Source organism: Cydia splendana, chromosome 2 (assembly GCF_910591565.1).
Source record: "Cydia splendana chromosome 2, ilCydSple1.2, whole genome shotgun sequence".
Taxonomy (NCBI): Eukaryota; Metazoa; Arthropoda; class Insecta; order Lepidoptera; family Tortricidae; genus Cydia; species Cydia splendana.
The window spans coordinates 18,760,579-18,774,152 of NC_085961.1; the positions used below are offsets into that span (position 1 = coordinate 18,760,579).

The 13,574-nt window shown below is 41.1% G+C and overlaps 1 protein-coding gene across 1 annotated transcript; it reads right to left on the minus strand.

Moving 5' to 3' along the window:
- Positions 1 to 532: 532 nt before the first annotated feature.
- LOC134804712 (pyruvate dehydrogenase E1 component subunit beta, mitochondrial) lies at positions 533 to 7,960 on the minus strand. Its single transcript, XM_063777876.1, has 8 exons — positions 7,551 to 7,960; positions 6,891 to 7,044; positions 4,559 to 4,745; positions 3,895 to 4,017; positions 3,271 to 3,372; positions 1,921 to 2,040; positions 967 to 1,147; positions 533 to 742 (listed from the first exon to the last, which is right to left on the minus strand). Exons 1-8 carry the CDS (start codon positions 7,757 to 7,759, stop codon positions 718 to 720), a joined length of 1,101 nt encoding a protein of 366 aa, XP_063633946.1. The 5' UTR covers positions 7,760 to 7,960; the 3' UTR covers positions 533 to 717.
- Between the last annotated feature and the right edge of the window lie 5,614 nt (positions 7,961 to 13,574).

Below are 13,574 nucleotides of genomic sequence, written 5' to 3' on the forward strand. Positions count from 1 at the left end.
AGCGTGTTTCGCTTATACCTAGTATGTCTATTTCTAATCTTCTCATTTCACTCAAAAGCTCTTCTAGTTTTCCGTCAGGCAGCATAGTTCGCACGTTCCAGGTTCCTATCTTCATATCCTGACAAGGGTTTCGCGGGATGACGACCGAGGCAGCCTTGTTTCTGCCCCTGCCGGACTCGGACCGCCACGGTATATTACCACCATCGTGTATAAGTGTTATTTTAACACGCTACAGTTTATTGTATTTAAATTGTTGCCTAATAATTTTCGTGTATTTTTCCCTCTTTTTTAACATCCTATATAGATAGTAAAAAATGACTGTTCGTTGGCCAACTTAATACGCAATCGTTTTGAATTTGTACTTTTGTGGCTGCAATTGTAATTCTACGAGTAGTAAAAGGGTTAACCAGTGACTATTGGGTCAAAACCAATGTTCACCGCATCAAATGCCATTGACCTTGCCTATTAGAAATTTTAGTTCTACAAATAACGATTAGTTGCTCCGCTTTCAATCTTCAATAATAACACAACATTTCCTAACAGATTTATTTTCATAACATCATCTAAATTCTCCATTCACAGTACATACATTGCTCAGATACATCTCAGATTGCAGGAGGCAGTGAACGCCACATTTTGAAAATAAGTAAAAAATAAATAATAAAATATAATTATTTACAATAAAATCCGCAGTGGAGTACGGGCCAGATTGCCCGATTATTGGCTGGCTGCTTGAGATATTCTGAAAAAAGAAATGATTCTGTTATCTTATTTATTCCGTCTACAATAAAACGTGTAGGCATTGTGGAAACATCGATTTAATGCGAGTATTTCCAGAACCACATGCTTGGGGGCATTGCATTACCCCCCCCCCCCCCCCCCCTTACTTACTACCATTTTACCCCTACCCCCTACGTTTTTTAAGAAACCCCTTATTTAGTACCATTTTAGCAAGCCTGCACTCACTTGTTCTGCAGCACGGCGGACACGGCGCCCACGACGCTGTCGGGGCGGGGCAGCGCGAGCAGCTCGAGGCTGCGCGTGTAGGGCATGGGCACGTCGGCGCCCGTCACGCGCCACGCCGGCGCGTCCAGCTCGAAGAACGTGGGCGACTCCATCACGCGCGCGCAGATCTCCGCGCCGATGCCTGCAAATTATACCCAATAATAGTATTTGATACAATCGTGATATTAATGGAGAATTTTTTAGTGGAGCACCGTGCTTAAACCACGAAGGTTGCTGAGTGGCCTAAGTAGGGTACGAGATTAAAAAATCGATTATATCACTTTTGTATATACTATTTTTTCTACAAGTCAACTAAAATAATACTTTAGACTAGTTTAACTTAATCATATAGGTAAACAAACCAAAAGTATACAGCCAAGAAAAGTATATAGCCGGCAGGCCAACGATGCCTTCTCATAAATCATGACCCGGTTCTCGCTCCTTGCTAAATTTTTTGTACAGTTTTTTTCACGATTTTGGCCACAGTAGCCTATGTAGACTAACAAGCAATGCTAAGCCGTCTTCGTAGTCTATGGATATTGCTATTTTAAGGATGTCACATGCACGTTTCTAACCTACAAAGCTATTTTTCTACTATACAAGCTAAATAATTAAACAAAATTATCTGCTGAAAAAGAGACTCGTTGATGTATTTTATTCTATTGTTTGGTTTTGTATCATGGTTCATTATAGTTCACTAAAACGTTTCGTAATGAAATCATTTTAGTTGAGTCGGGAGCACATAGTGAAATGTATGCGATAAAAAAATACCTGTCTCGGTAGAAAAAGTACTGAGGTTGACTGAAGTAGCATGATAAATAGGAAAACATCCTAGAAAATACGATGGAAATCAATTATGCACTACATCTGTATTATTTACATCGGGAATAGTACTCCTATTGGTGAGTTACATACCGCTCTGAGGCCAGCCCTGCTCGACAGTGACGAGATGGTGCGTCTTGGCGACGGACTGCGCGATCGTGTCGAAGTCCAGCGGCCGTAGGGATCGCAGGTTGATCACTTCGCACTCGACACCTGAAACAAGTATCGCTGGTTAGGTATTCACTTTTACTATAGTCAAAGACATATATAACTTCGTATAAGATGAATAAAGTCTTAGGAAAAAACGTGCCTCGGAAATGAAGAAAAAGTCATTCTCGGATAGATGGCGCACACACCTTTGGCCTATGCTCGGCTAGATGGCGTGACGACACCGTTTCATATTTAACAATTTTAACACATAGATATCAGTGAATGAACATGGGTCAAAATGATATAAAAATAATAAAATAATTTATCCATCTAAGTATATTTGCTGGCTCGGTCACCTGGAGAGGATGGGGGAGGATCGTGCTGTGAGAAGAGCGTATGTGGGGCACCCGGGCGGAAAACGTCCGTCGGGGCGTCCCAGATACCGCTGGAGTGACGAAGCCCAAAAAGACCTGTCCGCCCTCGGAATACCCAACTGGCGTGAAGTGGCGCAGAATAGGGCAGAGTGGCGCTCTCTTGTGTCAGAGGCCAAGATCCTCTTTGGGTCACTCAGCCAGTGATGTATGTATGTATGTATGTAAGTATATACATTTTTTTGATAATTTTATACGTTTTCATTTTGAGTTTTAGTCGTGTGTCTATAGATAGCAGTAAATTTACTGTGACTACAAAATTTACTATGACAGGACCCCTCTATACTATCTATTCTCTTTGCTATAGTGTATTAATATCAGGGTTATGACGCAAAAAAGTATAACAACTATCTGTTCACTATCTGTGCGTTGTTTTGTACAGCAGTGTGAGTCAATGTCAAGTGGATGTAAGTACTTACTACTGGCATACGCCATAATTTTATAAAAGTTTAAAATATAAAGGTTTTATATTTGTGTCGTGCCAAATGACCTTTATTTTCTTTGCCGGTGCACATACTAGCTGTTAGTGTAACTGCCTTCACGCTCGACCTTAACATACGGTTCATAAGGGTGATATTTGCGAACATTATGCTAACCGACCTTTGGTGGCGACTTCAGCGGCAGCCTGCAGCGCGGTCTCGGTATATTTTTCAACACACACCAGCATAATAATCTCACTACCGTCACGCTCGACCTTAACGTACGGTTCATAAGGGCTGACCTTTAGTGGCGAGTTCAGAGGTAGCCTGCAGTGCGGTGTCGGCGGCTTACCCAGCACACACCGGCATAATACCTAAGTAACTTCACGCTCGACCTTAACATACAGTTCATAAGGGTAATATTTGCGAACATGCATGCTAACCTTTGGTGGCGAGCTCAGCGGCGGCCTGCAACGCGGTGTCGGTGGCTTTGCCTGCGCACACCAGCGTGATGTGGCTTCCTTCACGCTCAATCTTAGCCTTGCCTGTAAATCATAACATTTATTCAATCCAAGATTTATGACTGTAGTTCTTGACAGTAGCGGACATGAAATATTTAGGGTCCCTAAAACCCCTCCCACATGATGATCTCTACTATGGCTAGCATTACCTTTTAAAAGTTTGCTGTTCCATTATCTAGGCAATTCAAACACTTTGGAAATGTATTTAAGTATCTACACCATTGCCAGCCAAAGGTAAGTTCACTTTGAGCCGCGTCCCATGTTGTACCGTACATTAAACTTTTAGCCTATCAATGTTTTTTTTTTTTAAGTTGAGGTTCTACTTATTTTTTAGTAAATCCTACATATCTCGACTGGGATAGGAATGACCAGTGCCCTGTTTATCAAAAGCTTGTAACTTGTAATAAAGTGGAAGTCCCTTTTTGACAGCTTTTGTTAGAAAGGGACTTCCACTTGTATTCAGAATGGTCATGTCGCTCGGTCTTTTATACAACACTTGGCTAGCAATTTACAGTTTTAGGCATTTTGTAGTGCGCCCTTACTTACCAAATGGCAATACAAAATCTGGCGACAGCGCTTCGTCGGACATGGGGAACTGCATACCATACAAGATCTCGTCTTCTAGTACTACAACTGGGTCGGGGTCGCGAATAGCGGCTTTCAGGAGACCTGGGAAATATAAATTTATTTAAATTAACTGATTATTAAATTTATAAACAATGGGGTTGGCTCGGTTGGCCGATCAAAGTATTTAGCAGATGACGCCAGCATAGCTTGCCATGTAAATCCCTAGAATTGTGCCAAATTTTTGTTTTTTTTTATTGAATATTATGCCCTGGAGGGCTGGCCTTTAAGCCAAATCTCATAGAAAAAGGGGCAAGCTATGATGGCGCCATCTATGCGAACCTTTGACAGTTGCTAACCCCATTGATAGATAAATACGGCAACGAAAACATAGATATTCTCCGTTTTGTCGTACCTACTGAAAGCTCCTCCTTTTAACCGATTTCAAAATTCCAAGAGGAGGGTTCTCAGTTTGGTTGTGTTTTTTTTTATGAGATGCACACTATGGTTGTAAATAACTTAAAGTGCATTTCAATCTGTTTTGAGACGTCGGTATCTTACTATTATAGATTATAGAATATGGATAATATATATGATTGTTAGGTCTGGCTGCTGCATAGTACATATGTTGTTGTGTTGAAGTTACCTTTAGCGTCTTCGGCACTGTAGGGCATGACGACTTTAAGGCCGGGGCAGTGGCTGAACCACGCGCCGAAGCACTGCGAGTGCTGCGCGCCCACGCCACTGGCCGCGCCGTTGGGCCCGCGGAACACGATCGGCACGGGCACGTTGCCCGCTGACATGTAAAACGTTTTCGCAGCTGAGTTGATGATCTGAAAAAAATAGGGTAGGGTTCTGTAACTGACTTGATTAAACAGAACAACATAGCCGTCAGCAGAGGATAAGCTAGGCAAAACAGCTACCATTGATGTAAATGAAATCAGGAGATAGGTGGTTTATAAATTATAAATCAATAAAAAAATCTATAGACCCCTAATGCCTGTTTGGGGAAAAAGGGTAGAACAACTTCTTTAAGATAATTTTCACAATTTAGATAAAATATACAATTTTTCCTGACAAATTCATCCTAATTTTCGTATGCTATTAATTATCAATAGTAATTATACTCATTATATTACTGTAAAGTTACAGCAAGATGTTTTTTTAAAACTTAAATACTATAATAATATATAAAAAAATATATAATATGTAGTGTCCGACCGAAACATGTTTTTTTGCCGAAACCGAAACCGAATGTTCGGCTTTGGCTCTAGTTTCGGCCGAAACCGAAACCGAAACTTTTGTAGACTTGTTAAAATCGTTGAAAAAATCTCATAAAACCGCTTTTACACACATATTATGGGGCTGTCAACACCCAATGTCCTTGAAATTGATGTTACTTAAGCAGTTTTTTAAGAAAATTACTAGAGTTAGACCAAGATAATTCTGCAACGATTTTGATAAGACATGCAGTGCAAGTGTTACTTTAAACGTCAAAACTTCTATGAAATGATTACGTATAAATAACATTTGCACTAGTAGCACTGCGTATGCTACCAAAATCATTGCAGAATCTTCTTGGTCTAACTCTATTCATTCACCAGTCAAGCTAACATGTAGATACAGGGTCAACCATAAAACCAACCAAAAACGCGAGCGCAGCGAGCGCGAAATTTTTTGTTAACAATATCGCAAGGCCGGGTACCGATCTACACCTGGGCCTAAAAGTCCGAAGTGCCCCAGTGAGGCGAACTTTCATGCGAAGTCAAAGCCGTGCTTCAGGCTTCAGGATAAGTAGTTAAGCACAGACTCCAACCAATGTCCATTGTATTAAAAAGCGAGACCGCAGGCCGAGCATGGCGCAGCGAGGCCAAAGGCTAAGCTGAAGTAGAGGACATGTGGAACACAAACCAATGGTAAATTGAGGTAAAAAGTGAGACTAAGGTCGAGCATTCGTATGAAAAACTGTACTGGGGACACTTTTAAGGGTTTTTTCTTCGTTTTAATCAATAGTCAGCTGTTCAGCTTCGCAAAATATTAACTATTGAGAAAATTAACTTTGCGGCCCTAGTTGAGCGTAACCTTTAGCCTCACTTAAAATTTGCCATTAGAGGTAGATAGAAAAATGACTGAATAAGAGCGAAAAAGACATCGTTCGACTCGGGCCGAGCTGATACTCGGCCAACGGCTACGTGCGACAGTGCTATCTCATTCACTCCGATACAATTAGACAGTGTGCGCGTTATAAGTATTGGCAGCCTCTTAAGACTGCGTCGACCGTCCAGTGGCGCTCTCATTAGTCGAATTGTGTTTTATAATAAACCAATTACTTTCTGTACCTATACAAACTATACATGAATCAGTATATGTAGATATGTATTAATATTGTTGTCCTACTTATTCCCCAACTTTTGGTCTTTGTCCGAAGTACCATTTCGTAAGTTTCGGCCCGGCCGAAAGGTTCGGCCGTTTTTTGGCCGAAACCGAAACTACAGCCGAAACATGATTTTTTGGCCGAAACCGAAACCGAACCTTCGGTCGGACACTAATAATATGTGGCTTTCCATCAGAGAACAGTCCTCCGCTCTTCTTCTTCCTTCCAGTCGTCTTTAGGGCTCTTCTCTGATGGAAAGCTGCATATTGATATAGCATGATTTAGCCATTAAACCTTCAGCAGGCAAATTATGGATGGCTTTAAGTAATACTTTTAAATACCATGTGATTAAAAGAGACGGACAGTCTTTATTGCACTTTCATGTAGACAAATATAACCATCATAATTCATAATATATCTATAGGAGCATTCCATGAAATTGTCTACCTGTTCTATGACAAATGGTCAAAAATATGCACAGAAAAATAATTGCCTGCTTTAAATGCCAAAAATAAAGTCGCAACACAGGAAATAAAATGCGTCTGTACGGGACAGCCCATACAGGAATACATACATGCACAAGCATTAAAATGTTATTTCTTACATGATCAATAGCCTGCATGGAAAAGTTGAAGGTCATGAACTCGCAGATGGGTTTGAGGCCAGCAAACGCAGCACCCACGGCCAGGCCAGCAAAGCCAGCTTCCGTGATGGGAGTATCCAGGACTCTCTTGTCTCCATACTTTTTCCATAGGCCTCTGTAATGAAAGACTTAAGAATAAAATGCTTGTTTTTATTTATTTGTAGTTACAATATATGGTAGGGTTGGACTTTTTAATTATTCATAATGGGGTGAATCAACTTTTATAGTGTACCAGGTTGCACTTGCAATGGTTACGTCTTGTGGGTCACACTTTAAAGCATCATTCATATATATAATTAACAAATTTTATTGAGATAAATGGCAAAGAACATGGGTGATATTCTTATTTTTGACATCTATAAACCCTTACAAACCATGTCCTTGAGCATGACATTTGTATAACCAATCATTTGCAAAATTGCACGGCCTCTAGATAATAACATGAACTTGATCTGTCAACAAACTGGGTTATATAACATGCCCCCTTCTCAATGAAACTATGTAGGTACTTTTACCTTTCGCCTAGTAAAGTTAATTAAATAAATGATAAAAAGATTGGTTGAAGATCAATAATTATAAAAAGCTTGTATTATAAGACTTAATTTCAAATAGAAGACTTACCGAGTAACTTTGTATGCGCCATCGTATTGAGCAACTTCCTCGCCCAAAACAAATACTTTTTCGTCCCTTTCCATCTCCTCGTCAATGGCCTGGTTCAAGGCATCACGGACGGTCATAGGCTTTGCCGAAAGAGTCTTTGAAGTGGAAAAACTACGCCTCGAAAGCCGCCCCAGCATCCCGAACAGTACCGGTGTAGATTTCAACGCCATTTTCAATTATAATTATTTATGATACACTTACTAGCTAAGCGTAAAACACTTATAAGCCCAGTTTAAGCTTTTCCAGTGGAAAAATAATTAAATTTATTTGAAAATAGTGTTAAAATCAAGACCGAAGACCACACAAGTATCGAAGGATGAATGGAGGTCGAAATATGTGATGTTACTGTTCTCGCTGATGTTACATGGAAATGTCACTGAATTCTAACGAATAATATCACAAGATTCTTGAGAAGATTGCGAAGTGATTGGTTGAAACGTTTTACTGACAATCACAACGATCAAATGAAAATAAGCCTCGATTGTGATAGCGACAGCACGTGTCAGTGTCAAGTTGACACATTGTTGTCGACCGTTTCCTGTAGCCCCCTCCACACTCGTGCGCGAATCGCGGCGCGAAGCCGCGAACGCGAGTGTGGCGTCGATTTTCGCAGACAGCGAAATCGACTCCACACTCGAGTTCGCGGCTTCGCCCGCGATTCACGCGCATAGTCTGGGCTATAACCGCGAAAATCGAAGTTCGCAAATTGCGGGCATTTTTCTCTGTCACTCTTATTACGCCTTCCTTGGAGTAAAAGAGAAAGATCCCCGCAATTTGCGAATATCGGTTTTCGCGGTAGCCCCTCTGGAGGGGGCTTGTAACGTTGGGAGTTGCGTTTGAGAAGACTGTTTCATACTCGTTTAACGAATGGCAAGCAGTATGGCAAGCGTCCATTTTCAACCAATTTCAATAGATCTTAAGCCCCCTCGAGACTATGCGCGTGAATCGTGGGCGAAGCCGCGATTCACGCACATAGTCTGGAGGGGGCTTTAAGGCTTCTACAGATCTTGCAACAAATAACATGCGATTTGAATTGCCGTAACACACTACCGCACCGCACCAATGTCACTGATCAAGGTCGCGGTGCGGTGCGGTAGTGTGTTACGGCAATTTAGATAATTGATGGCTAAAGATGCCTCTCCAAACGTTTGCGATATATCAGCCCAACAGAGTGAGATGGAGCGTTCGTTAGAATAAAACAACGTATCGCAGGCATCGCAGCCGTCAAGTTAGAAGCGTTGTTGTTGAGAAAACTTAATGCCAGTCCAGACGGGAACAATTTTTCACCAATCTGATTAAATTTTCTGATCAAATCAGGTGGTGTAGATGTCGGCGGCCGATCGTAAGATCAGGCATATCGTGAAATTCCTAGGCATATCGTGAAACGTGAAAACCTTTGACTCGTTCCCTGAGTCGATCCTCCTCCTGGGCTCCTATTTCTGGGCAGTTTGCCCTTCGGACATCTGAAGCAACCTAACGAACCTATCCTACCTATGTATTGGTTTAATGTGACTATCGTCAAAACATTACGATCTGCCTGATCTTACGATCGGCCTACGACATAGACACAAACGCCAATTTGGCTCGCCGATTTTGACCGCCGATTATGACTGATTATGACCGATATTACATACGTACCATGGATCCAAAAAAATATGAAAAAATGTCGTAATACAAAAGCTTAATAAATACTTTCAACGAAAACTATTAGCGAAAATTTTTTTCATGTGATAATCAGCAAATGAGCAGACGAGCCGCCTGAAGGGAAGCGATCTTTGTCGACCATGGACATAAGCAACATCTCATGAGCCGCTTAAGCATTGGCGACCCAAACATGATCGGTCCAGCCGTTTTAGAGTTATTGCACTTCTTGGTAAAAAGATGTACAAAAGCGCTGGGAAGGTGCTTAAAATACTGTGCTTGTAATGTAAGTACATGATACTTACTAATAACCCCCGTTGATAATAATAATTATTATTCTGATCTGATTTATCTTATCTTATCATGCTCTTGGCCAATTTTTTAGGGTTCCGTACCCAAAGGATAAAACGGGACCCTATTACTAAGACTCCGCTGTCCGTCCGTCCGTCCGTCCGTCTGTCACCAGGCTGTATCTCACGAACCGTGATAGCTAGACAGTTGATTTCACAGATGATGTATTTCTGTTGCCGCTATAACAACAAATACTAACTAAAAACAGAATAAAATAAAGATTTAAGTGGGGCTCCCATACAACAATTAACGTGACTTTTGACCGAAGTTAAGCAACGTCGGGCGAGGTCAGTACTTGGATGGGTGGCCGTTTTTTGCATTATGGTACGGAACCCTTCGTGCGCGAGTCCGACTCGCACTTGCCCGGTTTTTTTTATTCAGAGCACTCAAATATCACCATAAATCTAAAACAGGTGATTAAATTGGAGATTGATGCCAATTTCATTTCTGATCAAAACGGTCCATTTATCATTCCGTCTGGACTGGCCTTAAATTCCATAGAGGAAAATCGTTTCGACAGTTCGAAAAAGAATTGACTAAGTAGTAATGAAAAATCCTTTTCTTGTAAGACTAGTGGAACCCTAATACATCGGAACAATCTGAACGCGAACATAATTATGCAGTATCCTTTTTTAATAATTATGCAGTTCATATTATAATCCTTACACTAAAACTACCAAAGTCTAAATCAAACTACTCTCGGAGAGGGTTCGCAAAGTGCATCGTTGTGCAAACTTTACTGCACCGCAACGTACCTATCCGAAGGGCCAATCTACATATTTATGTGTAGCTTAATCAGTGTTATTCGTATGTTTTAATCTACCTTGTTAAAAGAAACCACTGATAATTAGTGGTTCCTGTGCGGTCCATGGATACGTCTTTTAATTTCCTTCACTTAATAGCGAGTGGTAAACCTTTTTTAATATATTTTATACCTACCAAGTCAGTGGCAAACAAGCATACGACCCGCCTGGTGGCAAGCAGTCAGCGAAGCCTATGGACGCCTGCAACTACAGAGGTGTTACAGCGTTGCCGACCCTAACACTCCACACCCTCGTTGAGCTCTGGCACCTTACTCACCGGCAGGAACACATTAACACTGTGGGTAGGAAGGATATAGTGTTATTTGGCTGCGGTTTTCAGTAAGGTCGAGGTACGTCCTCAGTTGTGCTCTGCTCTGGATCTGGAATGACATCCGCAGCATCCGCTGTGCTGACGTGCCCTACCTACCACACAAAGCGAGATGACATTCATAATGCCCATACCTCTCTCTTGGACGTAGTTAAAGGACATTCCCGGGTCCTATATAAGTTAGTTTTGATCCATATTACTATCGGTTTGATAGCCGCACGCAGCCAAAACTACTCACTGCGTACCTATGCTGTAACCAAGGCGCTCCATACGAAGAATCCCAACGTGAAATGGAACGTAAAATGGATAGGTAGGTAATTTATTCAAACAATAAAAAGATTACGAGTTCGCAATAACATTTATCTGAGAAAAAGCCTTGATTTAGACACTAAAGAGTGTTTTATAGCAACACCACATTGCTTTTACCTGTGGCGAAATTCGGAACTAACGTAAACCCATACATTTTCATGATTTGCTTTAGATAGTAGCGACACTGTAGCAAAGTTGCGTAAAGCGGCATCTGGAATACGTTGTGGTAAAGGCAAACAACCTATTCAATTTGGATTAATTGCGACCGTGAGGGTATATTAACCGTGTGGTAATAGGACCCATTATTATCCCGGGGTTTACTGCTGCCTGCTTGCGTTTTAATGCCTGTACAAGTAACGTTTTGCCGTTGTTTGTTTGAATTGAAAGGACGACGTGGTTGGGTTGGGACTTGGGACAGGCATACGGCTCTATTCGGGAAATGAATTAGAGACTCACTAGATATGAAATAGTAAAGATATGTGACGTTCCACTGCAAAAGGTACCTTATGGCGGCTGGCGCCGCGATTCGGGAAATGAATTAGAGATTCACTAGATATGAAATAGTGAATAGGTATATATCTTTACTATATCGTATCTAGTTAATCTCTAATTCATTTCCCGAATCGCGCCGATAGTTTAAAACAGAACCACACCCGCAACAGATCGTTAGCAACGTACCTACCTATATAAAAGTTGGTCAAGTAGATCTTGTCAGTAGAAAAACTCGCGCACGAAGCGTTCCGTACCCTAATGCAAAAAACGGCAAACAAAAAAACGGTCACCCATCCAAGTACTGTCCCCGGGCCCGACGTTGCTTAACTTCGGTCAATAATCACGTTTGTTGTATGGGAGCCCCACTTAAATCTTTATTTTATTCTGTTTTTAGTATTTGTTGTTACGGTTCGTGAGATACAGCCTGGTGACAGACGGACGGACGGACGGACGGACGGACGGACGGACAGCGGAGTCTTAGTAATAGGGTCCCGTTTTACCCTTTGGGTGCGGAACCCTAAAAAACTACTTACTTTTTTTTAGTTTTATCAGGTTTTATCATTCTCTTATTTTAGAAGTTACAGGGGGGGGGGGGGGGACATTTTACCGCTTTGGAAGTGTCTCTCGCGCAAACTATTCAGTTTGGAAAAAATTATATTAGACACCTCAATATCATTTTTGAAGACCTATCCATGGATACCCCATACGTATAGGTTTGATGAAAAAAAATTTTTTGAGTTTCAGTTCTAAGTATGGGGAACCCCCAAAAGTTATTGTTTTTTTTTTCTATTTTTGTGTGAAAATCTTAATGCGGTTCACAGAATACATCTACTTACCAAGTTTCAACAGTGTTCTTATAGTTTCGGAAAAAAGTGGCTGTGACATACACGGACAGACAGACAGACAGACAGACAGACAGACAGACAGACAGACAGACAGACAGACAGACAGACAGACAGACAGACAGACCGACATGACGAATCCATAAGGGTTCCGTTTTTTGCCATTTGGCTACGGAACCCTAAAAATTGCCTTGCCCCTTACTAGGTACCTGCTACCTGCAAGGCGTTCAAACGAGAATAGCCCTAAGGGTATTCTCTTTGGTACCTACTTAAAACCTACTACTTGATTAAGCGCGATTGTCGATTGACTATCAAGCATGAGCATTTTAAATCCACAATGTTATCACATTATGCTATAATTATGATATTTTGTGAAATGGAAGATATGTGACGTTCCACTGCAAAAGGTACCTTATGGCGGCTGGCGCCGCGATTCGGGAAATGAATTAGAGATTCACTAGATATGAAATAGTGAATAGGTATATATCTTTTCTATATCGTATCTAGTTAATCTCTAATTCATTTCCCGAATCGCGCCGATAGTTTAAAACAGAACCACACCCGCAACAGATCGTTAGCAACGTACCTACCTATATAAAAGTTGGTCAAGTAGATCTTGTCAGTAGAAAAAGGCGGCAAATTTGAAAAATGTAGGCGCGAAGGGATATCGTCTCATAGAAAATTTGAATTTCGCGCCTTTTTCTACTGACAAGATTTGCTTGACCATCTACATTTGAGACCATTTCCATAAACAATAATATAGGTTTTAAAAAAAACTTTTTCGGGAGACCATAATGCATCTAAGAACAATCAATAATTAGCATAACGAAGTATAAAATAGTATAAATAATACATAAATAGTTGTTGAAAAGGAGTTCCAATTTGGTGTAGGTACGTTAGCAGTTCCATTTCACAAAATATCATAATTATAGCATAATGTGATAACATTGTGGATTTAAAATGCTCATGCTTGATAGTCAATCGACAATCGCGCTTAATCAAGTAGTAGGTTTTAAGTAGGTACCAAAGAGAATACCCTTAGGGCTATTCTCGTTTGAACGCCTTGCAGGTAGCAGGTACCTAGTAAGGGGCAAGGCAATTTTTAGGGTTCCGTAGCCAAATGGCAAAAAACGGAACCCTTATGGATTCGTCATGTCGGTCTGTCTGTCTGTCTGTCTGTCTGTCTGTCTGTCTGTCTGTCTGTCTGTCTGTCTGTCTG